The 27,297-nt window shown below is 36.5% G+C and overlaps 1 protein-coding gene across 1 annotated transcript in view; it reads right to left on the reverse strand.

Moving 5' to 3' along the window:
• Positions 1 to 2,826: 2,826 nt before the first annotated feature.
• Positions 2,827 to 27,297, reverse strand: part of LOC306861264 (calcium/calmodulin-dependent protein kinase type 1D-like) — a gene marked incomplete at both ends in the record, with an annotated part of 54,617 nt that continues 30,146 nt past the window's right edge. Inside the window, 10 exons of the mRNA XM_079403447.1 lie at positions 2,827 to 2,957; positions 4,632 to 4,878; positions 5,036 to 5,123; positions 5,947 to 6,025; positions 6,465 to 6,577; positions 10,010 to 10,085; positions 13,488 to 13,614; positions 13,697 to 13,835; positions 18,443 to 18,517; positions 23,474 to 23,605. Of these exons, the coding sequence (XP_079259573.1) occupies positions 2,827 to 2,957; positions 4,632 to 4,878; positions 5,036 to 5,123; positions 5,947 to 6,025; positions 6,465 to 6,577; positions 10,010 to 10,085; positions 13,488 to 13,614; positions 13,697 to 13,835; positions 18,443 to 18,517; positions 23,474 to 23,605 (1,207 nt within the window). The remainder of the gene's footprint in view (positions 2,958 to 4,631; positions 4,879 to 5,035; positions 5,124 to 5,946; positions 6,026 to 6,464; positions 6,578 to 10,009; positions 10,086 to 13,487; positions 13,615 to 13,696; positions 13,836 to 18,442; positions 18,518 to 23,473; positions 23,606 to 27,297) is intronic.

Below are 27,297 nucleotides of genomic sequence, written 5' to 3' on the forward strand. Positions count from 1 at the left end.
AAATTAAACCCTTTATATGCCTTTCTGGACAGTTGACTTTTATTCTTACAAACTAAGAGACAAATTGAAATGATTTCCAGTGGTAATCAACATTATGCCACAGATACTATCAAAAGAGCTCAACATTCATTTAAACAACTGTTACCTATCAAACACCTCATGCTTACAGCGTAAACGGCTCTGAATGAAACAGAAATGTGCAGTGTGGTTCACTCTCAAAGAAAACAGCTTTCGTGACATACAAAATCATAACGTCGCCCCAGTTTCGTGAAAAGCTTTGCAGCGCATCTCCGTTGTGAGATTACGAACTCCTCTCGAGTGTGAAAATATGATGATAAAATGGTGTATGCATGACCTGACTGAAAAATAAACCCATTAGCTCAAACCCCTCACGGTAAAGCACCACCCTGACCGAAACAAACATTCAGGATGAAACTAATGGGAAATGCATGAAGATATTCGATGGCACTTTGGAAAATGTCACACACTCCTAAATCTTGTCCGTAGACGAGGTTCCCTCCTGTGATATTAACAAACCATAAAGGGCAAAGAAGACATCCGTCACTTTAAAAAACCGACAGGACATAATAAGCAGAGCCGTTCGGGGACAGAAGACCAGTCACCCATCAATAAGGAAGTGTAAAAACCTTTACTTAGCCCTTAAACCAATGCTAGAAATTCAGAAACTTTGAGTCATACTGGAAAGATGTTTACAGTAACTGAAAGTTATGCTGCGTTCGCGTAGAGTCTTTTTTTGCAAAATCAGGAAGAGCGAAGAAAGCACACCATGATATGCTGGCTATAATAAAATGACATATCAAATAGAAATATTTAGCAGTATATATACAAAACAGCCTTTAAAGTGACGTTTCTATGCCACTAGCATCACAAAATGTTGCAGAAATAGTAACAGTTTTCATAAACTCTACTCTATCTGCCATTGGACGAATAAAACGGTAAGTCCTGCCCTTAACTTGTTTCCAACATGTCATAGAGTGCAATAGTGGCTGCCCACCTTATCAGCAGCCTTGGATCCGAAAGTATTCTTTCCATTCATTTCCCCCGTTTAAGTGTTATAAGCCATTAACCAAACCAACCAGAGACAAGGCGACTCACAACATCATAAACATTGATTTGAAGCAAAAATTATTTGAAAATGGAGAACAATCTAATGTGGGAAAGAACTACGATCCCATGAAGCACTGCAAACAACAATCAAAATAAAAATATCAAATAAATATAAAACTATTAATTTAAAGATGTGTATGTGTGTGTGTGCATATATATATATATATATATATATATATATATATATACATACAAATATTTAAGTAGTTTGAAATTGTAGGGAGATTACATCAGTCATTAGCATTAGTGGTTCGTGGGAGTGTAGTTCTTTTTCAGAATCATGGGCAATGTAGTTTTTCACTAGGATTCCCACTGTTAAACATTATTATTAAAAAAATTATTAAATAATGCTTTCGATAAACGTAAAAAAATAATTTACCATCGATAAACAACCTCATAGCTAACAGTAGGTGATTAAAGGCTTATAAGTTATGGTTAAAAATCAAATCTCCAATGGAGAAAACTGATGGGATTTACTTCCAGAACCCGACTTTTGCTCTCTATCCGGAGTTTGTAATCATGGTAGGCTAATTCCGAAATGGCGTGAACATAGCATAACATATCAGTTTTCCCGCATGGTCAAATTGTCATACAATCGTTGTGAGAGTTAAACAGCTGTCCATCATCCTAATCGACATTTTTGACATTATTCCAGCTGGATGAGACAATCTCAAACCATGGAGGCGTTACTAAAGATACTATCACTATGTTGCCCAGTGCAGCTGCGGAATTCCCTGAGAACTCGTACACTGGGCGTAGAAAGATGCTGCCATGGCTTTTCGGGAGATTTGTGTTGCGTATTAACAGTTATACTATATTCAATAATTAACACTGACTGTCTGTGTGTATTTAAAGTCACATTTGAAGCAGAGAGTAACAGGATCAAGCTGTTTTTCTCTCTGCTTTTAAACAAAAAAAGTCCAGTTAATTAAGATAACAATCAAACATATTGCATGTTTTAACAGATATCGTGAACTTCGCGACGCTAAAACCCAACGGCGAGGTCGCAAATCGGTAATCTCCCATCTCGTAAAACGCTAGCAATTGCGCTACCTATTCTCGCGTATAAATGTGCAAACAGAAGTCTCGACTCGAAAAATATCACAAAACAGTCTAACGTGATTATTAAAAGCACTTCTGCAGGTCAGTGTGACACATCAGCGGAAAACCCCGAAAGATCAAAATGGTAGCTAACAAGAAATACAATAAATCGTGAGTAGATAGAGAAAGTAAACAGGGAAAAGGGGGAAAGAGGGAAGAGCTAGACATGTTACGATATAGTAAGAAGGATCATTTGACATTGGCGCCGTCCTCCTATAAGGGCGGACACGATCATGCACACGCTTTCGCACCTAAACCTCTGCGCTCTTCGTTCGTTTTTTTCATGGCTGGCGAGGTTCGTAGCACATTCATAGAAAAGACATCACAGTTATGTCCAGCCACACAAATTCACTTCTCAAAATGGAAGCCTTCTGCTGGAAATATCCGTCTCCTGCCGCTGCATGCATTGCACCCTCTAGTGGCCTGGAGGTTAAATGGCAGGAGTGCGTTAGGTGTGCGCAGTGTTGTGAGCCTCTCGGTGGTTGCTATGGCGATGGGTCAGTCCTCTGCCTTATTGGACAGCAGGGCGGGGAGTGAGCTGAGGGGTGGGGCTCACAGGGCGGTGGCCTCCCAGCTCTCTCCCCGCAGAACCTGGCGTCACTTGGTCCCAGTTAGCACTGTGCTCACCGACGCAACTGAGGGAGGGAGTGGCCTGCAAGGCTCCGCCCCTGAGGCAGAGGAGGAAGCAGCTGATGCCAGAGAACAAGAAGTGTGGGGAGGGGCAGTACCTACAAATGCAAATTCATCGGTTAGTGCATTTAAGTTAGAACTAGGGTTAGGCGATTATAGCAGAAAATATATCTAATTTAACATTTTTCAGCTATTCAAGATGCTATTCTACATCTGAATTTTATTATATTTGGTTTTAAATGGCTTAAAAATTTATTTATTTAAAAAAAATGTTAAAGTTAGAAGAGCCATCATTTTGACAGTCATTGATGAAGTGCAATAAGGTAAATATGTTAAAACTTAGTTTTAAAAACATGGGTGTTTTACCACAACATTGAAAAGCCGTATAGCTATAAATAATTTTTCTACATTTTGTACAACATTTCTCCATTTTAGTAAAACGTACCGTGCAAAATGCAAAATTTTTTGAGTTTTGACATGAACAGGGTCAATGTAGTTAACTAAACTAAAAATAATACTATTCAAAACATTTTTGTTAAATAAAATGAAGCTGAAAAAAAAAATATATATATTACAGGATAAACTTTAACAAAACTTAAAATTTGCCTTTGCAAATTGAAGCACTAAAATTACCGTAAATAAATAAATAAATAACTAAACTGAAATAATAATAACAATTAATATATATTAATAATATAATATAATATAAATAAAACCTAATACTAGTAATATTTAAAGACAAAATCTGACCAAAAATACTAAAACGCATATTAAAGTACTAAAAATAACATTACAAAATGCAACAAAATATAAAAATTGAAATCTCATTCTAAATATAAAAAAATGTGTACTAATCGAAAAATAATACTAAACACTGGATGTGAACAAGTGATTAAAATGATTCACTGAAACGAATATGAAATGAACTCAAATGCAAAAATGAAACAAACAGCCCAATATTTTGGCATTATACATACAGCACTCTTGTACTTCCAATTCTTGACAGGCCGAGTCTAAAACTGGCCTATTGATAGTTTTCACGTGACGTCACACCCTTATAGGAACGCCCACCTGGCAGGCAAAACGAAGCTTTGCTCCACTGACTGCCAGCTATTTTTACGCAGATTGCATCAAGTAATAATGTAGTAAAACGCAGATATTAAAAGGCGAGATTCAGTGGACACCTTATTGATGATGTATATTTTGTACAGGCAAGAAGATGAAGCCAGAATATAAACGCAATGTGCAAAGTTTCACATTAAATGGCTTCCCATAGAAAACCATTAGAAGGAAAATACTGAAGCGGATTGCGTTCATAATCCGGCCTCATCTGCTTGCCTATGCATCATTAATATGGTGATTACTGAATTTGATCTTTTAATATTACTGTTTTAAATATATTAAAGCACTTAAAGTGTTTTTACGTTTTGTCGCACTGTTTATGATTGAAATATTGCCGCGGGTGCTTAATATGGATTGCAAATGGCCAAAACTTGCATTTTGTTCAGAAATACCTTTGTTTTATTCTTTTGAGAGGTGATCTAAATATTTGCGGCTGGGAAACATATGGAAAATTGACAGGTTTGTGCAGCAGTTCTATGGATGTTTTGCCCTCCAAGTCTTCGAGCCGGTCACGTGACTGAAAACTATCAATTGTTTAAGGAAATTATTTAAAATATTATTATTTATAAATAATAAATTAGATTTTTAAAAGTGCATTAAAATGATTGCAATATTCATGTTGATTAATATGATTTATGACTAATACTTACAGTCTTTGAGTGGTATGGAGGTGGTTCCTGTGGCCATATCGTTAATGAGAACGGTGTTTGCGTTGGGAGCAGGTTTGTGGTTTTGGGTAAGCGCCGCAGTGGAGTTTGGTGTTGTGTTTGGAGTCTGGTTGGCGTTCAGTATGCGCTTTTGGTTGGCGTTGTTTGATTGGTCCATGCTGCTCCCCATGCTACTGCCCAACTGCAGTCTTCTCATGTGGCGAACCACAGCCGTGGCGTTGAAGGCTTGCTGATATGTGGAGAGACGAGAATTCATGGTCAAAAAGAAAGCAAAACGAGGTCCAAAACATACAGTACTCTATGCTTTACAAGTTAGATTTTGTTTCAAAATTTGACTCTACTTTTATAAGGTTGCTGGCCTTATTCACAATGTCAATTCTACTTACTCTCCATTTGCTTTTTGCAAAGTTTTTGCGCATTTGTCGACTGACGGACTCATGGATGTTCTTGCAGAGCGCAGTGTCTCCTGCGATCCTGAAAAGCAAAATGACAAAGTCAAAACTTTGCACCCTTGTTCACCTCTTCACTTCGTCCTCTCGTCTCAGCGCTCCTCTCCTCTTAAGAAGCACTTTCCCTATGGTTTTCGATCCTTCTGCTCTGTTCTCCAGTTTTTCAGACTCCAGTGTTTGGTAAAGGCTTGTTAAAGGTGCCTGTAGAGGATGTGCTAATTGCCGATTAGCGCTTTGGAATACATAATGCGAGATTAGGCACAGTGTCTTAATTGGCTAGCGTTTATTCAGTAGCTTTCCTCCTGCCCTTGAGAGAGATCTTGCTGCATGATAATAGAGAGACCGAATTCAGCCTGATACTCAGAACATACACGCAATCCCCGGCTGACGCAGACAGCGTCTCAATCTAATACCAATGAAACACTGCACTAATAACGAGAAATAAAGCTCTGTCTCTAAATGCTGTACAGATGAATTGTTCTGGTACTGCTTAAGTGTCTTTGAGGACCTGAAAGACAGTCCAAGAAAACAAAAGTAAATCATAAAGAACAATGATCTGCAGAGACCTACTTGTTGCCGTCACAAAAGGATCTTTATTAAATTTTAAAACAACATCACCTACAGCTCAACTAATGTACTATATTATTTGTAAGAACTGTTTATTATTATTATTGTCATAATAAAATTTAATTTAAAGGTGGAGTATGTAATTTTTCAGGGCCGAGTACCAAAAGAAACTTAACAGCAGTAAGGGGGGGGGGTGTCTACTCATGATGTGGAGGAGAGAGCATTCAGTGAACAGCCGAGCCGATAATTTATTGTTATTAATCAGGACAGTACTGACTTACCAGGGATGTCGAAGGGCCTGATCACATGTGTATCGCTTTGTTGGGTCCTTTTCCATCAAACAACTGATGAAGTCTTTTGCTGTACATTAAATATAAAAAATATAAAAGTTAAACATTAAATACAAAACATACATGTTCAGTAGCTTAGAACATTAAACTACATTGACATTTCAAGGCATCATATTTGCGTTCTACACTGTGAACCTACACTATGCCACATTCATCCTGTTGGTGAGATAAAACTGAGATTTTGGGTTTATCAGTGGAAAGACTGACAACAAAATTTGGATTCATTCACAGTTCCCTGATTTGTAGGTTGGAAGGATTTCATAGAGCTAATGCCCGTGGTGTTTACTGAATGCCAGAGACGGTGCTCAGAGTTTCCTATAAAACATTTTTCCTCTCTTACTGGCAGCATGTGCAGTTACTGATAGATGAGTAAGTGAGTGTGTTATAGATTTGAACACCTATAAACCAGACCAACTGGTTCTTTTCTACACTTCCCAGAGTGAATATACCTGAATCAGATATATCATCCCAGTACGGTGCATCGAACTCATAGTCTGCTTTCAGGATCTGCTCAAAGAGTTTGGAGTCATTCTCGTCATAAAAGGGAGGGTAACCACACAATCTGTAAGAAAACAAAAGTTTATTTGATCATTTCCATACTTGCATCTCATTCAAAGTGTGGAAGTATGTGAGCAAGTATGTGTGGAATCGAACCCACAACCTTAAATATGTAACATCAGTAGTTCTTATATGCTATTTATATTTAAATGGACAGTTCACCTCAAAAATTGATATTTTGTCATTATTTATCTACTCCTTTTTTCCTCCGTTTATGAAGAATGTACTTGTTGCTCTTCTCCATATAATGAAATGGGATCCACTTTGTCAAGCTCCCAAATGTCAAAAATGAAAGCTTTATAAAAGTTGCCCACATAATTTGTACAATATAGCTTCAAAACACTAGAAATATAACGCAATAATCATAAGGACTACTTTTATATACTTATTTTGTCATATTGGAGATTAGTCCTGAAAAAAAATGCCAGATTTTAATTTCCGAGTGAATGATAGATTATCACTGTAATCCTCTAAAAACACGTCAGCTCACACCTCGATTCAACAGTAAACGTTACGCTTCATAAATAAGCATAAATAAACCCCATGGGCTGGAAATCTGGAAAGAAAGACAGCTGATTAAACCTGATTAACGTAAATCAAATTTCCTCAACACATCTCTTGGAATGTTTTTCTCATCCCATCATCAAAGCCATTAAAATACCTTTCCTCATGGGGAACGGAGGCAGTGGGGGAGAAAGGGATGGTAATTTTCTGCCTGATTTCGACCCCATTAGCTTTGTGTTTTTCTCTCTTCTCGTTGGGTTAGCTAATCAGACACTAAGAGAATTAGCTATGGTTTCAGCCGGTTGTCACTGCAATAATCACACCTGAGAGGAGGCCAACCATCCATGAGATCTGACTCCAAGCTCTAGCGGACAGCTGGCTCTGAGGAAGAGGTGGGCAGAGGCCCTTGTCGGTGAACACACACCAGAGTTATTTTAGTATTATTTATATACTTTTATGCTTATAAAAATAAAAGCAAATTCAGAATATTAATATTTTCATTTTACAGTTTTAGTATTTTTATGTGATTTTGTCAACTTTCATTTATTTTTCTAAATATTTAGCTTTAATTATTTCAGTTTTAGTCATTTTAGAGCTTCAACTTAAAATTAAGTTGCTAGACAATTCAACTTAATTTTATATTTAAGATCTTTAAGATCTTTAAGTTTATTTCTGCTTTACATCAATTAATTAAGTTTTTAATAGTCAATTCATAGTTTTGGTTTTAGTTAACAAAAACAACGCTGACACACTCGTATCATGTACAAACTTCACTTAAGTCAATAAAATCTTAATTTGCTTTCATACACATTTTTGGTCTTACTGTGAACAATTCATAAGATTCATTCCACTAAAAGTGATCCAATCAGTTCCTAATCAAATACTTAATTTTTCTTCTTGTTTAAAGAATAGTTCCTGAAAAACAGCTGATAAAAACATCACAATAATCCATAACTCCAGTACATCAATTAATGTCATGAGATGCGAAAGGCTAGGTTTGTAAGAAAGAAATTAAGGCATTTTAACTTTTAACCGTCACTTCCATAATGCTTCTTTCAGTTAAAAAGTCCATCCCCTGTTGTCCTCTCACATCAAAATCCACTGATTTATGACTGTATTATGCCTGTATTTGTTTACTGTTATGACAGTATTATGGCTAGAAGATTTGTATTTTAGCCAAAAGTAACAGTTTGAAGTTAAAATGTCTCAATGGATTTATTTCTTACAAACATGCTTCTTTTCACTTCACAAGATGTTATTTGATGGACCAGAGTTGTGTGGATTATTGTGATGTTTTTATTAGTTGTTTGGACTCTCATTCTGACGGCACCCATTCACTGCAGAGGATCCATTGTTGAGCAAGTGATGTGATGCAAAATTTCTCCAAATCGGTTTCCATGAAAAAACTCATCTACATCTTGGATGGCCTGAGAGAGAGTACATTTTTAGTACATTTTCATTTTTGGGTCACACATAATACATTATGGGAGTTAAAAATTCATTCATAATTAAGTAAGTTAACGTTAACCTGTGCAAAAGTAAACAAACTCAACCATAAACATGTGAATATTTGGGATCAGGACAGCTGTGAGTGGGAGTGATGGGAAGCGCTATCTGAACGACAGCTTCAGCAGTTTGTTGACAGACAGTGTGAGTGTTTGTGTTGGCGCAGGAGTCGCCCAGAGCAGCAGGAATGGAAAGACCAAAGCAAAAGACAATTGACTCAGATGTACACGGAGAACTGCAGCAGACGAAGATATGAGAAGGTGATGAGGCACTTGTTTTATGCTGGTTTGTCTCCACTCAGTAAAATGCTAATTCACAGACAGAGAAGCACAGATGGCCACAGCACATGTGAAATGTACAGCTTTGATGACACACTCTCAGTATCCTTATGAACATTCCCACACTAAGAAATAGAAGAAAACATACAGAGGGAGAAAAAGAAGGTGAAATGAAAATATCACAGTTGTATCGCAATGATTTGTTTTTTGGACAATGTACTTTTAGTGTGAGGAATGTTCCATTTATAGGCTGTTTAATAGTCATAATTACAATAATTTTGCTGGCAAAATTATATTAAGAAATGTTATAATATGACATTTTTAAGACTTTATGTTAGAGCCAGTAAATTTGATTCTTCTTCCTGAATCAGTTCAAACTCTCCGTTCCAAATGAATCGATTCAAAACTTTGATTTCGGGAGCGAGTCATCACTCAAAAGTGTTCATAAAGTCCACATGGTATTTTTTTATATAATAAAATGTTTTCTAAAAGAAGAATATATAGTTTGGTTACCATATTTTTTAGATATTAAAGTGTATGTACTATAATATGGGCATTATATATGGGAAAATCTTGTTGTTTATCAATTGTTATATTGTTTCAAATAAATCAAAATAATTGTTTTGGTCATTTAGTGAAAAACTACAAAAAAGAGAACTATTTCAATATAAAACTTTATAATATAATATAAATATTTAAATCAATCATTTCAATTTTTTTTGGCCAAATCACCCTGCCCGTAAGTAAAAAAAACATGTTATCATATCAGTACCATTCCATTAGCATCTCATACCATCATCATGTACCATGGTAACACCGCAGTGTTTATTGGTAAGAAAGCATTCCCATCTGCTGAGGAACCAGAGAAAGTCCAGAAATCTTCCATTAATCAACATCTCAAATATTTGTGAGACACAAACTCTCTTTTCTGTTTTAATGACTCACTCAAACTGCACCACAACAATAAGCCCATATAAGGAGTCTGAGTGGGGCACAACATCTGTAGCTCATCTGGAGAGATTAATTTACTCCGTGGTCCAGTGACATTGTGCAAACGTTTTCTTCTCCTGATAGTTTCATTTGAACCTTAGCTGAAGGATTCCTCAGCTTATAAATGAAAGGATGAGTGTGGCATTGTGGGTACTCACAGGATGTAGGCAATGACCCCGATAGACCAGCAGTCCACAGCTTTGCTGTACGGCTTCTGAGCGAGAACTTCTGGAGCTGAGAAGAGAGAAAGAATCAGATCAGATTGAGACAAATCATATCACTGCCACTGAGGTTCTGTCTTTTTAGACAGTCTTGCAACTATATAAAATTAATGACTTGAACATGTTTTTGTTATAATATACGTGAGTGCAGGTTTCTGGGAAAGCAGACAACCATAGAAATCATGAAGGGCACCTTTTGAGACACCTTCACGCCGCACACTCACATACTCATAATCCTGTTATTCTCCACAGGAGGTTGAGGCTCCCGAGTCCTTCTAAATTTATTCTATTATTCTCCATTTTCTGCCTCTAGACATTTTCTTCCTCTCTTCAGGAAACAAGCTTTCTCTCACGACACAAAAGCTTTGGTTCTGTGGTTTTCGGCTTCGACTTGTCCTAGAGTCGCCTTATTGCTTGTGTGTGTGCCGGACTAGTCTTTTGCTCATGAAAGCTGCATTTCAAAAAGCCCTTGAAATGAAACAGGCACATTTCCATCAGAAATGATCGAAACTCTGTGACCTTTAAACAACAGCTCTTAAAAACACACAGGTAGCAGTGATGAGAGAGTCACTTTTAACCTGTAGGCTACAAGCGATGCATAATTCATAAAGTACTTCAACTAAAGCGAAGCTACTCTTTGAAAAAATGAGCTACATTACAAGGACAATATATTAGCAAAAAAGCAAAAACCTCTGAAACAAAGTACAAGGATCTCAATTAGGGTTGTGTTATGTATTAAATATTTACTGTTATTTAGCTGGTATTGAGCAACATTGTGAATTTCACATTTTATTTGGTCATTATGTTAACGAACTCCACTCAAGAATATGATAGTGTTACAATATAAAACTAGTTAAAATTAAGTTGGCAGGTTTGATTCATTTCTGTGAATCATTTCAAAATGTTTCACTGAATCAAAACTCCGATTCAGTCCACTGTGTGACTCAATATCAAATCTAATGTACTAGTCAAATAACTGTTTAATTTAAATGATTTAAAATGATCCTCGGAGCAAATACATAAACACTGAGCAGCTATATCTGATACTGCACCGCTGAAAGGATGAACTCCCAATTAGGATGACTACAATAAACTCAAATGATAAAATAATATACCAACTTAATAAAACAAATTGACAGACAGAAATATTAAATATTAATTTACTAATATGAAGTATTTACATCTCACAATTCTGACCTTTTGCTTCTGCCATGGTAAAAAAAAAAAAAAATCTGACATAATTGTGAGTTCATAATCTCAAAATTCTGTCTTTTCTTTTTAGAAATGCAAGTTTATATTTCACAATTCTGACTTTATATTCTGAAGTCTGAGTTGATAGAAAAAAGTCATAACTGTGAGATTAAAAATTGCAAGTACTTTAAAAAAAAAAAAAAAAAAAGTTATTATTAATTTTAACCTGTGGCTATTATATTTCTTCCTATGAGGAAAAACTGTGACTGATCTGCTACTCATTACAAAAAGTAATTTGTAACGGTAAAATTACAGCTCAGTTTTAGTCATGCTAATTAGAAAGTATCGTGGCTACAAGTACACAAACACATGCATACCGCATTAGGTCATATGGGCGTCTTTTACAGTTTAATTTTGTATGCGCAAACAAAACCTGCTTCGGTTCATTTCCCTATGAAAACTAAACAGTTCATTCCCGTCTCAGGACTGCAGGGATGGAAGTTTTCCAAGACGGGCTATTTTGAGGCTATGATCAATATAATCCCATCATCACATATGAAGTGTCTACTAAAGAAATGTGTGTGCATGAGAGAGACGGTGAAGCAAAAATAGGGAGAAAGATGAGGAGCTAAAGGATAGAAAACGATGACAGCGGTTGATCCTTAAATTTGATTTGGAGAGCTTGGTGTGAGATTGTTACCATTTAAAGACAAAAAGAGGGCATTCCAGACGCACACACTCACACAAACACACACTGAATGCATGCCTGTGTGCTGCTCTCATTCTGCTCTAGTGTTTCCATTGAGGAGAAAGCTCACGCACAGCAGCGTCTGACCCCGGTCCAGGATGCAATTGGTTGAAGACTCGTTTTATAGCCGCCACAGCGCCGTTTAAACACAGTTACCATGGAAACTTGCCCATAAAGACTGCCTTAAACACACATGCATGAAGAGGCATGTAGGAAACTCAACACTACTGAGACTCAAACCCTGGTGACTTTATTCTGGTTTAGTTACGGTGTGTGATGGGCCTACAAGAGGAGACATTTCAACCATATGACACTTACATTATCTTATTCATTTTAGTTTTACAGTTACTACACTTATAAGTTAAATAAACGAGTTTCTGCCATTTCTTAAGGTTCTTTAATGGTTTCCTTTGTTAACATTACTATTATTATTGCATTAACAATGAACAATTATTTTATAGTATTTATTAATCTTGGTTTTCCATTTTTACAGAATTTCTTCAGTGTTTCACTAAATTAACACTATTATGAACAAACATGAGTTTAACCCAGATTTTAAAAATGCTGAAAAAAAGTTAACTAATGTTAACAAACTCTTTACTGTAAAATGTCACTGATATACTGTTATTATTATACTAAATGTTATGTTTTTGTAAATTTATCATGGTAATACTTGATATATGGATAGAGCTATAATTCAGTCCTTTTGTATGAATTAAAATTCCACGGTAATACCATCTGATACCACCTATTGTTATTTTAGTATTAAGTATATTAATAATAATAATAATTATTAATATTTTGCATTAGCTTTGACTTTGTTAATTTTTAGTGTTAGGTATTTAGTAGTTAGTAATAGTTAGTTTGTTTTTGTCATTGTTTTCCATCATTTTTTTTTATTTGTGTTCTATTAAGCTTTATTTTTTATTTCAATTTTAGTTTTAGTAATTTTAGCACTTCACTTAAACTTATTTTATTTCAGACAACATTTCTAATATGAATATGAATATTAATTATAATTTATATTTTAATATAATATTTAGATTTTTTCATTTCAATATTTCAATATTTATTTTAGCTTCAATTTCAATTAACAAAAGCAATTTTAATAGCAACATTTCTGACCACATAATATGAAAGTTCAATATTCAATATTTTCTAAACTGAATATTGTATCCAGCTGTGTGTGTTTATTTCGCATGCAGCATCACATACAGCCATGTTGGCTCAGTGTTGCAGTCGCTCTAATCACAGGGGAAAAGCAGGCGACTCTGGGGCAGTTCTGTCAGTATGAGATAAGAATAAGCTTCAAGTGCAGATACAGGCCGCACACAGATGAACTGACACATGCATCCCATGCAGACACTCTTCTATAGCTAAAATATACACATTTGTAAATACAGTATATCAACATGCACATCTACAATAGACAAAATCATAAACATCTCAATCTCTCTTTCATATCTAAACTCTTACCCACATATCCCGGCGTTCCGCAGGCTGTGGACATGACATCACCTGTCCCCTCCATCTTAGACAAACCGAAATCACTAATCATGATCTTTGAGCCATCTTGAGGGTTGAAATAGAGCAGATTCTCTGGCTGAAGAGAGAAAACGCAGTCATATTGAAATCAAACATATCAACCCAGAGCAGAACTGTGAATGTGGGTGTGTTTTGCTCACCTTTAGATCTCTGTGTACGATGCCCATACTGTGGAGGTAGTTTACAGCATCTAGTACTTGTCTGATAAGCGTACTGGCATCTTTCTCTGTGTAGAAACCTTTCTCCACGATACGGTCGAACAACTCTCCTCCAGACACACTGCAAATAGACAAAGTGAGAGAGAGACCACAGCAAAGAGCCGTGAGACCACTAAAAAAACAAATTCCTTAGTTACAAACTCTTTAGTTACATATTAAAATATTAGTAGTAATGTGTGTCCTAGTATACAGCACAACTGCAGGGCTGTAATTGATGTGAACTGCCCTGTAGGGGGTGCTGCATGTCGACTCTGACCTGACAAACCCAGCACAGTGCAACTGATCTGAATACAGGGGACAAAAGACTTTCTCTCGTCCCTGTAAGTGCAGAGACCAAGCCGTCACTCAATGAGATGGTCCTCACTGCAGAACACAAGATCCAGGGGGTGTGGTTGGATCTAGATCCAACTCCTCCCACCTTACATTTACCTAAACCTACCCGTCTCCACCCCCTGATCCCTAAACCCACCCATCCCCACCCCTAAACCTACCAATCTCCACCCCTAAACCTACCCATCTCCACCCCCTGATCCCTAAACCCACCCATCCCCACCCCTAAACCTACCAATCTCCACCCCTAAACCTACCCATCTCCACCCCCTGATCCCTAAACCCACCCATCCCCACCCCTAAACCTACCAATCCCCACCCCTAAACCTACCAATCTCCACCCCTAAACCTACCAATCTCCACCCCTAAACCTACCCGTCTCCACCCCCGGATCCCTAAACCCACCCATCCCCACCCCTAAACCTACCAATCTCCACCCCTAAACCTACCCATCTCCACCCCCTGATCCCTAAACCCACCCATCTCCACCCCTAAACCTACCATTCTCCACCTCCTAGATGTAGATGCAACCCCGCCCCCTGGATCTTTGTTCTGCAGTGAGGGGCTACTGCACTCAATGGAGCCTCAGCAAAGAACTCAATGACGTTTGGCCTCTTGATCTCCTACGCCTGCATTAGCCAGTCATTTTTATGTAAATTCAAACTCTACTACATGCAATTAGGCAAATTTAAGCTCAAAGCTGGGGAGTGCAGACATGTGCAGCTTTTCAGAGCACATTAATGCTTATTGAAAGTCGGAGGTTGGACTTGGTGTGGTCTGAGCAAGGGTTGTTTTCAAACTACTAAGACTACGGTGCCCCCTTTTGGATGGAGATACAATCGCTTTCATTCGTAGTTTTTATACTGATTCTTAAAAAATGGATGCATTGCCCATTGATGCATATACACACATGAAATATGCATTAAATAACTCTTAAGAGTTTCATGCAGCCTAATTTACCTAATGTTTTGATCTATGTAGGCCACAGTTGAAGCAAACATTTATGTGCAAAATTGCTGATGAAAACCAATTTCTGTTAAAAATCAAGTTGATCTACCAATAAGAAATGGATCCTTAAGGTAGCAAAGTTTCCAGTTTCTACTGGATGAAGCAGCAGATTTGGAGACCATTTTGACTACACCCTTAAAAATAAAAGTTCTTTATTGGCATTGATGGTTATATAAAGAACTTTCCATTGGACAAAAAGGTTCTTTATAATGACAAAAGGTTCTTCAGACTGTTTTTCTTGTTCTTTTAAGAACTGTTCTCTAAAGGGTTCTTTGGGGAACCAAAAATGGTGGTTCTACATTATCATTGCAAAAAGGTTCCCTATTGAAACTTTTAATTTTAAGAGTGTATGTAGGATTATTTCTTATTTTTACAAAGTACTACTGCTGCCAATCTTACAACTTACAATATATATTCCTCCAATGCACACTGTTTATTTCATTTCCAAGCCTAATCGACTCTTGCCAGTGTAAGTTATGATTATATGGACCTTTGCAGGGAAGGAAACCATAGAGACCTTTTGGACTTAAATTAAACACTCCTTCTCTACGTCCTCATGATCATCATTTCAATTGTAGTCGATGTATTTACAGCGCTCTCTGCTGCAGTGTGCAGACACCCTTAGTCCGTCCCTTTCTCTCTGTCATCATCTAGTACTCATTTCTCTCGTTCCACTGCCGTAAATCATGTCATACTGCAGTAGTGCCTGAGGATCTAACATGCATGAAGAAAACAGTCCATATCTGATTGAATCACAATTTCACACACACTTACGTGAAGAGTGAATTACGAAAAGAGTTTCTAAACGGCATCTGTGAGATCATACAGAAAGCAGATTGGTACTGTTTAAATATTCATCTCAACACCATATGCCAAAATGTTCTTCATGTTTCTCTCAGTAAAACACACACACACACACACACACTCGGCACAACCTATTAACAGGGAAAAGAGGGGCAGGCTCCCGGCCAACTATCAAATTAACACTCTGGAATTCAAATTCTAATGCGGTTTCCAGGGGCGAAATGAGGACAGAAAATAAATGTTTGTTTCCTCTAATCTGCCTAACTTCCCTCTCGTCTCCGCATCATCAGCATTTAAAGTTGAAATGAAATCAGAATTGACCCCGTTTATGCTGTTGTCTTTGTAATCTCTCATGAAAATGTAATAACAGGCTCCGTCCCTGAACCGAATTTCCTTTTGGCTGACGTCAGCAACCCCTCCCCTGCAGCCACCTGTCATAGAAACCACTTTACACGATCATGTCAATTCCCGATGGATAAAGTACTGTTGTCCATGCACTCACTTTTCTTTTCTACATATATGGACATAGTCATTTGAGTTTTTGAATACACAACACATAGGGAAGCAACATCATAAATGACCTCTATGTAAAGATTATTCCAGAATTAATACAAGTTAAGTTAATCTACAGCTTAATGTTGATCAGCACAAGAAAATTATTTGGATTTATGCCTCTTTTACTCAATAAAAAAAAAAAAAAGTTGCAGTTACAAGGAAAGTGTTAAAATACTCACAAGATGTAACCAATATGCATGTTAACATGTTTTTTTTATGAACAAAATCACTTATTAACGATTTCTGTGTCAAGTTATATCTAATTTAACTGTTCCCATGACAATGTAACACCTAAAATGACTATAAAATAATTAAATGTTTTTTACAGCTCAAATAATACACAAGTTTTAACAGAATAATTAATTTATAACTTGGAAATATACTACTGTTCAAAAAAAGCTTATGTTCACCATGGCTTCATTTATTTAATCACAAATACATTCAAAACAATATTAATGTCAAATTTTATTATTATTATAATTTAACTGTTTTCTAATTGTATTTATTTTAAAATGTAATATATTCCTGGGACACAGAGCTGAATTTTCAGCATCATTACACCAGTCTTCAGTGCCACATGATCCTTTAGAAATAATTTCTGATTATTGTCAATGTTGAAAAAAGTTGTGCTGCTTTTGCCTTAGTGCAGTTGTGCTATAGTTGTGGAAACAGGTACTTTTAGATGAATATAAATCTCAAAAGAACAGCATTTATTTGAAATGGGAATCTTTTGCAATATTATACGTCTTTACTAACACTTTTGATTAATTAAAGTATGAATTAAAGAAAGAAATCACATTATAGAAGGAAGACTGTCAATGCCATTTCACTGGCTAACATACATTGCTAAAAACTAAATTTAACATGCTCTGAAAATACACACACTGCTCTGATGCAGCGAATCGTCTTTCAGGCCATATTTATTTAATAGCGAGAGAGGGCTCTTTTTTTTCTCTTTAAATGCATATTATACACACACTACATGCTCCCCTTACATTAAGGGGTGTGTGTGTGTGTGTGTGATTGCAGTGCTGGACAGACATGCACATTCTGCTACCCATCACCGATGTTACGCAAGGCTTCTACGTCAGCATACAGCAGCGCTCAGCCAATTCACCAGACTGCCACCCTCTCTCTTCCTCTCTGTCCAGATCGACATTTTTCATCTTCCAGTTTGCCGTGATCTGGGTCATGGCCCACCCTGCCATCCTTTTTTCTTATTGCTTTACAGATTATTTTTTGTGCATTTATGTGTCAGAACATTAAGCTCATCGAAACAGAGCTGAAGTCAAGGGCGGTACAGAAGTCACTTTAATGCTTGAGCAAGAGGTCAGACTGTCAACTGCGGTTCAATCAAAGAGTAAAAACACAAAATACAGTGTTTTAAGCACAGAAATGTCTGAGGATTACATAAAGATGAGCATCAGAGCTGATCTTATATATCAAGATTTCTTGTGGGTATTTAGTTTTACATGATCACTTTCTGCCCTCTCCCTGACCCCTAGAATCAAACAGGCCTTTTTTGTTACTGTACTTTTAAGACTTCAATATGTAAATGACCTCTGTTATGATGGGCTAACCTCTTCGCATGTGAAATGAGCTAGCGACGCCCCCGCTGGGTTGCTGAATACTGATAAGGAGATGATGATGTGGGTGGTAATATGTTAAAGTCATAGTTCACTCAATTCTGAAACGGCTGAAGATCATGGACCACAGACACCATCAAAAGTGACAGTAAAGACATTTATGATATTTCAAAAGAGTTCCGTTTCAAATAAATGAAATATGTATTCATCAAAGAATCGTGAAAAAAATAGCATCATGGTTTCCACAACATCTTACCAACCCCAAATGTTTGTACACACACAAGCAAATAACTGGGCATTTGTTTGTTAAAATGTCCACAGAATGAACAGGAAGACATGAGCGCAATGCATTGTGGGTAATTGTGTAAGCGTCAAACATACTCACAGCTGCATTATTAGGTAGAGGTGATTGGGGCTTTCATAGATGTCCTCCAACGCCACTATGTTCTCATGCTTAATTCTGCAAAACAAAATGCATAAAGCTGATTTAAATGCACAATTTTATATCAGAGACATATAACAATGTTTATCTTTTGCTTATCATCTGAATGGAAACATGGCATAAAAATTTTGTTTTTGTGAATATTTATGTATACTGTATAGAGATGGTGTAAAACAGTTAAAATTGATAAATTGCAAAATATGCACATTAAAATATAAAAATTCATTAATTATTATCATTATAAAGGGAGAAAATTGTGTAAAACTGATAAAATACATCTAACATATATATATATATATATATATATATATATATATATATATATATATATATATATATATATATATATATCAGGGTTGTTTCCTCCGAGGAGGCAAGGGAGGCAGTGTCTCCTCAAAAAATTGGATGAGCAAATAATTGATACTACAAACATAAATTGCAAATATTACTAAATATGGCTTTAAAAGTCTAAAAGTCATTTTTTATAAAGTAACACTATCCAATAGCGACACTCGCAGATAAAGTTACAGCAGAGGCTTGTCAAAATAAAACTTGAAATGGTCTGAAAACGTGATGACTGCATCAGTTTTGAGTGAATTAAAGATATATCTATATATAAAGAATATAAATATATATTGTTACTGCCTTTAGTTATTATTTTGGAATAAATATAAAAATGCATAAAAACACTATGAAATGTATAATTACAATAATATTAATAAAATACAAAATATAATTATATTTGTTCTCTTTTTTATGTAATATTTATTTACCCAGGAATATATGACAACATTAACTGTAACAGGGACACACACACACACACACACACACACACACACATACAGTACATATAGCTATATAAAACTGCCTCCTCATTTTAAAACCCCACCGCACGCCACTGAGATAGATAGATAGATAGATAGATATATATATATATATATATATATATATATATATATATATATATATATATATATTACAAAACTTTGTGAAGGCAGGCTCAGCTGTAATTGCAATTTTAAAAATATCCATTTAGCGTCTATTTTTTTTGTGCATGTTTGCTACAATCTGGCTTGCATTGCCTCGGGGTTTGTTTAGGAAGTTAATTTAAGGGAGTGGAACATTCTGGATCTTCTCATAAGCATATGAATACTTCAGTGGTGCACATTTCCATAAGCCCATAAAATGTGCAATAAGCACTGCCATGTTTTATGCTATGAACTTGCATGCACTAGCATGTATGCTTTTATCATTGAAATTAACATTCAATACACACATATTACATGCATTTCATGTTAAGGTAAATAACTTTTTAATTTAATTTACATTTCTATATATGCCAAAACAAATGACTAAATGGCTTTTGAAGATTCTAAAGCATTTAGATGCACAGCTAGTCTAATTGTTGTCATCTAATGGATGCTGTTAGGGTGCCTACTTTAAAAAAGTGTTTTTTTCATCTCTGTAATATCAACTGGGAATATTTTTTTTTTGTTTTGTTTTTCTTCTCCTCTCCTTCCCTGCAGTTAACATCTATCTCTCCTCTCGTCATGGTAACACAGTCACGGCGGCTGTGTGTATACACATTAGCGTTGCATTTTAAGTGAATTCTGATCAACGAGTCCAACTGGCACATGATACCAGGCCAGGCAATGACGCAAGTGAGTGGACAATAACAAGACGCACGCGTGCACACAAGCTCATAATGGACATCGGCGAGTACAGAAAATACACCCCCCCCACCTCAGTTTCCTATAATTATCACTCTCTTTGTTCATCCATATGTTCAGAAAAGGTTGATCCCTACAGGTAAGGGGCAATCATCTCAGAAACGGTCCTTTCATTGGTGCTCACCGCTGTCTGAGCCCAGATAAAACAGAAAAAGGTTTCGGTTCAGAGAAATGCAGAATAAAAGACTGCAGTAAAAACGCCTCCAAGCAGCCAGTAGGCATTTGTTTTTTGTCAGAAATGTTCCTTGTATTGTAGTTTAATCTATAAAAGGGTTACTGAGGTATGGATAAACCTGAGAGCAAGTGATTCATTTAGTGTTTTCGTCGAGTGGTTTCATATCGATTCACGATTCAATGAACTGGGAGTCACCTCTGATGCAGCATATTAAAACCTTAGCTTTGAAAACAAATGAATAAACAAAGACATGCTCTGCTTTTTCTTCTTAAACAAAACCTGTAGGTCGATTCGCCCTTTGACGTATTGATTTTTCAAAACTGATGATGGAAAACCCGTCTGCTGGAGGATTACAAAGCTATTCACTGTCTTAATATCCCTCTTTCATGCGTTCGCTGCTGCTTCCCTCTGTCTGTTTCTCTCTGTCTCTTTCTCCTTCAGCAGTGAGTGGGCAGAAGCTGTAGCACGACTCATTCGCTGCCTCTGAAACCATCTTCTCTTTTGATTCAAGGAGAAAAAACACTAAGGAAAAGGGGTGAAAGCAGAACGAGAAAAAAAAAAACACTCTCTTTTTCCATTATTTCACAAAAAACACTGCTGCGTGCCAATAAAAAGAAATCATTTAACAATAAAAAGGTAGAATGACTAGCTATTTACTGCTGAAAGCTGTGTCTCGCTTTCTTTTGTGCCAGGTGCTTTTAAGTAATAAGTGATTCACTTCAGCATTCACATTATCTGATGTGAAGTGAGACTCGTTCTCATTAAAGAAAATACACAAATGAGATCTAGTTTTAAAGGCAAAGTTCACCCAAAAATGAAAATTCTGTCATCATTTACTCCACTTGTTCCAAATCTGTCATTTTTGGACAAACTATACCTTTAATGTCTCAATTGCTTCTCCAAGACAGAATTTAGATTAAATGGAGAGCAAATAGAGGTTTACATATGAAGAGTTTATTTGCAAAAACAGATAACTCCATTTTTTTTAAATGTTGAAAAATCATGTTATCATGTTTTTATTGTTTTATGATGTTAGTTAGCTTTTTTTTGTTGTTGTTGTTTTTTAACCTAGTCAAAAAAAAAAAAAAAAACTGCAGTTGGATTGAGATTAATTGGAATGCACAATGAAAAAACATGATTTTTGAGAATTGTTAAAAACGGAGTTATCTGTTTTTGCAAATGAACTCTTCATATGAAGATGAACTGTATATACTGTACGTGCTACTCAAGTGGGTCAAAACGTACTCTAAAATTCAGCAAATTGCAATTAATGTAATTTTTTAAACAATTTTCTTTTAATTGCAATTAACATGCAATTAAGTTCCTGAAAACATTACATTGAGTCTGCACATAAATACATTGTAAAGTATATTATTTAATTTCTCTCAATAAAAGTATGCTAAAGTGTACTTCTTTTTCATGTATGAAAATTATCTCTTTTGTTTCAGTTCTTGTATCTCCTAAGAAATTTTTTAAACTTCTGAGACAAAGCTAATATTTAAACAAAACAAGTAATAACAGCTATCTCTTCCATGTAAACCTTATTTTTTGTCCTGACCAATGACTATTGATGCTGTGCTGACTAGCCCCGCCCATCTTGAAATCTCATTGGTCCATAATCCTAATATTTCTTGACTGACTGAGATTATTGCCTTATGCAGCATTTTCACTTCTAGTGCGGACTAAAACATTTCTGACTGGAAACTTCACATCATGCCTGATTAGAACTCAATTATGTCTCATGAGCTATGAAAGAGCAGCCTTTGAGCAATAAAATTTCCCTCTGGGTTAGCGAGTCCCATGTCTGGATGAATTGAATTGACTTAAGTATTTAAACATAATATTAGTCAGCCAGGCAGCATGACTCTGAGGCATGCTGGGAGTGTATGTTAGCGATTCTCTGTGGGTATTGCGAAGATTAAACTCTAACCTATGAGGGCAAATCATTATCTCATTTGTAGATGTGAAGGAAATATCTTCCACATATGCAGGCAAGACAAACAGACAATGAAGAAACGAACACACTCTCGTTCGTTGGCTGGTGTGTGCGCTCGCTCTATCTAATTACAGGCCTATGGCATCACCCAGGAGATGGCAGACAAGCTGTCAATCATTTGGTTGCTATGATATGAGATGAGGGAGACCAAGACTTGAAGGAAAGAATTGTGTGTCCGATCTCCAGGGTATGATCGCTGTGACAACAGAAGCCCATGTCAGAATCAGAGGCAGCCTTTCCTGATGAGTCTCAGGGGAAACAGCTGTAACTCACCATATGTCACACACACCGAACACACCTGCTTTCATTTGCACCGAAGGTGGGAAAATACCTGAGAAATGTCTTAAGCTTGTTGCTTGTATGTGAGAGGTTGGTTTGCTTTGCTTTCTTTGAGCTAGAGTGGGCAAATTAACAGTTGTGTAGTGATAAAATTAAGAAATAAAGAGAATATTAAACGCAGAGACATCTAAGTTAAAGTGAAAAGTGAAAGTAAAAGTGACGTGACATACGGCCATGTGTGGTGACCCATACTCGGAATTCGTGCTCTGCATTTATCCCATCCAAAGTGCACACACACAGCAGTGAACACACACCCGGAGCAGTGGGCAGCCATTTATGCTGCTCCCAGGGAGCCGTTGGGGGTTCAGTGCTTTGCTCAAGTGATATTGAGGGTGGAGAGAGCGCTGGACATTCACTCCCCCCACCTACAATCCCTGCCGGCCTGAGACTCGAACCCGCAACCTTTGGATTACGAGTCCGAATCTCTAAACCATTAGGCCACGACTTCCCCCTAACACTATAAATTTGTAATAAAAAAAAAACCCTGCTGAAGCCAAACCTTTAAAATGGAAAGGCAGTATGTGATTGGACTAAAATCGGCTTCACAGAGAGAGAACATCTGCGGGAGCTTCCCTGCTGTAATTGGACGAAGGCACCAGAGTTACCAAGATAACTGGAGGTCAAACCTCAGGCAAACAAGCTCCTATCAACTGGCAAACTGAGAGAATAAGTGTGGAAGAGAGGAGTGATGCTGTTGCCATGGGTACAGGTGTGGTACGGGAAATGGAACTCACTTGCGTAGAACGGCAATCTCATTCTCGATGCTGCTCTCCTTCCCCTTCAGCGCTTTTTTAGGGATGCACTTCACAGCGAACATCTTTCCCGTGGACCTCTCCTCTGCCAGGACCACCTCTGAGAACGCACCCCTTTAAAAGAGAGAGAGCAAAGAGGGTTTATGGCTTCATTTATGATAGAAGAGCTGGGAAATACTGACAGTGTAGTTGGATGCTACTGGCTTATGCATACAGCAGAACGGAAGCAACTGATACAGCCAAAAAATGAAATATTAGTGTTGTCATGTTTTTTGGACCATGTTAATACTATGGTAATCTTTTAAATATCATGTAATTATGTACTATACTGTGTTTTAGAATATGAGGTGACTATCCAAAACTTTAACAGTAATTTTATAAACAATTTAGACAAATGCAGAAAAAAAGTACTGTTTTTAGTATTTTCACTGGTCCGAGACTTCTGGACCCCAGTGTTTTCATAGTGAAGTCAAGTCACCTTAATTTATTTAGCATTTCATACAATACAGATTTGAATTACGGGTGTTTCAAATCAGCTGTAATAAAAAGTTCTGCTGTAAAGCAGCACTAAAAAAAAGAATAGTGTCATTATTTTATAAGTCAGTTCAGTGTTGGTTGAGTTCAATAACTGTGTACAATTAATCAATTACGAAACAAGTTCAACTAAGCTATAAGCATCTCTCCAGAAGACAATAATGTCATTATCCTGCCCGAGTCAGTTCAGTGTTGAATCAGTTCAGTTTAATAATGTGTTGATGTTGTAAAATTCATCAACTATGAAACAAATTCAATTCAGCCATTCTGATTAGTTCCTAATTGACATTTTGCAACATCAGCATGTTATAACTGAATTGAATCAACAATGAACAGACTTGCTGAGTGTTGCGAAATTCATCAATTGTGAAACAAACTTGATTCAGTTATAAACATCTGTAGAGAAGACATTGTCATTCATTCAGTTCATTTCAGTGTTAATTTGTTCAGAACTGACAAATTATGCAACATCGACATGTGATTGAACTGAACTGAATCAACATTGAACTGATTCATTGAATGTTGCAAAACCTGTCAATTATGAAACAAATGGGATTCAGCTGTAAGTAGCTCTACAGAAGACAGTAGTGTCCTTATTCAGCTTAAGTTAATTCTATGTTGATTCAGTTCAATTATAGTAACAATTTTACAAAATTAGTTGGTTATGAAAGAAAATTGTTTTTGGCTATAATGCAGCTCTAAAGAAGACAATAGCGTCGGTATTCAGCTCAGTTCGCGTCAGTTCAAATTTTGTTCTCATGCAATAGTCATTGCAGTCAAAACAACAATATTGCTGAATATTATGTGTCTTTTAAACCCCAACTAAGCAAGCCAAACAGAGATGCTGGCAAGGATCCCAAACTCCATCAGGTGTGGAGAAAATATAGAGAAAAAAACCTTGGGAGAAACCAGGCTCAGCATGAAGACTGGTTCTCCTCTGGCCTAAGTGAACAAACATGATTTATAATTCCAGGCTGCATAATGAAACTGTAGAACATTTCCAAGTATATGTGCATGAGTGTGCATTTATTCATACATCATGTATATGTCAGATGATGGCATGTTTAACGATGGAGTGCTGCACATGCTGTCATTTAGCAGGAGATGAATTATGGCTACAGCACATACTCACTAACATAAATGAAAGTGGCTCACTGTCCAGTCAGTCTCTGAAGCACTGAGTGTGATTAAGTAGTTTACAGGCATCAGCATCTACACACGGGTGCTAAAAGCTTTCTGTTGTCCTCTCTGCTCTCATACACTATTCAACAGTGACTCTACAAATACACATATTTACGAACTAGATTTGCATTTCCCGAAGGAAACACCAGTGCTTGCAAGGTATCAGCAGAGTGGTGTTAAAGTTTTCTGTAAGTTCGGTTATTGACAGTGCCCTTGAGCAAGGAACTTAACCTCAGGTTACTTCAGGAGGCCTAAACCTGGAACGAGTGTACTGAATAATGATTACTTGCATAATTATTGCATTTTTTTTTTCAACTGAAGTTCAACAGAAATTTACTACCACTTGATATTAATGTTGCAACAGATCTTTTTTTCTGCATTATCACGTACATCTGAGTGAAACGGGTTACTGTAAAAGAAAAATATATGGTTCAAACTTAAAATAAAAAATATATACTGTAAAAAAATGATTTTTTGAAGATTTCTGCATAATTGTTATGAATTTTATAACTTAGGTGTGTTACTGCCTTTTTATAATTATTTATGAAATTTACTAGAAATTTCTGTGTATTTTTTTTAGTGTGATAAATTGAGCACAATAAGATCAATAACATGCATATAGAAAATAGGTGAGTGAATTTTCATTTCATGCAGACTTTATGAAATCTGACATGATGATCATATTTGAAATGCTTGAATTAATTTAATAACCAGAAGTGCAAGAGCTGCATTGCAAGCACTGTAACGAGTCAGTCGAATCAGTTTACTCAGCGACCATCTTTGTAACACATTTTAGCTATTTTCTAGGTAATGAACATATAAATAAAGCTCTATATTTGAATGAGGAAAAAACTGTTTGTCAAGAATTTTCTTCAGTAACATTTCAATTCAGCATTAAAATCTGACAACAATAAGATCATATATGTAGCTTCTTTAGCTCAAATCTCACTAAAACTGTATTTGTCAGGCTGGTCCAGGACAGTTTTGTATTCAGGGGAAAAAACATATTTACATGTATAACAACATGGCCATGGTACATGTAATATATTACAACATGGCCACAGTTCAAAACCCCAAACCTGTTTGCACCTGATCATTATAATAAAAAATTCAAGTTAACAAGGTGATCTGCCTTTTTAACATAAAGGTGGGACTGAATTTTATTGACCACTGTGATTTCTCCCATTCATTATTCTACAAGCTGTCCAACTTCTTCCCTTATACAGTCTCTGACAGAGCTCACATGGCTAATACCTGGAGCTTTAATACTGTGCTTATTGAGAATGAGCTCAGTATAAGGTTACTGACCTTTACTTTTTCATTTAAACTAAAACATGTCCATCAGATCTCAGAGTTCAGCAGAATTAAGTAATGAGCCGCAGTGTGTGTGTGTGTGTGTGTGTGTAGAGGGGTGGCCTGAGATTTGAGAACACCCATTTGCTGATGAGGTCCCTGCAAAAATCTCCATCTCATCTGCCATCTGCCAGCACACATAAAAGCTTTTAAAACACTGAGGAAAGAATTAGGGAATATTTGCTTAGGCAATCTCACACTGTTGCTATGCTGCTGAACACACTCTTCAGCATGACTGGACATGTGGCCACAGAGGCTTCCTGTTACCAAGTCACACACACGCAATATATATATAAAACAGAGGTGAAATAAATGGCTGTACATTTGATGAGTTCTGGGTGGTTGCTAGGGTGCTGGTAGGCTGTTCTAGATGGTTGCTATGCAGTCAAAAAGCACCCGCCACCTCAAAGACTTTGATATTTAGGTCTCTAGATATGGTTCAGGTCAGGTCTAGTTTGATTCTTAAAGGTAGGGGTCCTGATAAACCAATATGGCCAATTTTGTGAGATTACCAGTGTTGACCAGTAATTGTGCCCGATTAACAGAAGATTTTCACCTACAGTCAGTTCCTAAATGTATAACCTTAATAATGAATAATGCACACATTTGAATAATGCACACAATATAGTGTAAACTTAGTATTTATATTCATACACTTATGTATTTAAAGGTGCCATAGAATGCATTGATACAATATTTTAAATTGTTCTCTGATATCTACATAGAAGGTATGTGGC

Source organism: Barbus barbus, assembly GCF_936440315.1.
Source record: "Barbus barbus genome assembly, chromosome: 42".
NCBI lineage: Eukaryota > Metazoa > Chordata > Actinopteri > Cypriniformes > Cyprinidae > Barbus > Barbus barbus.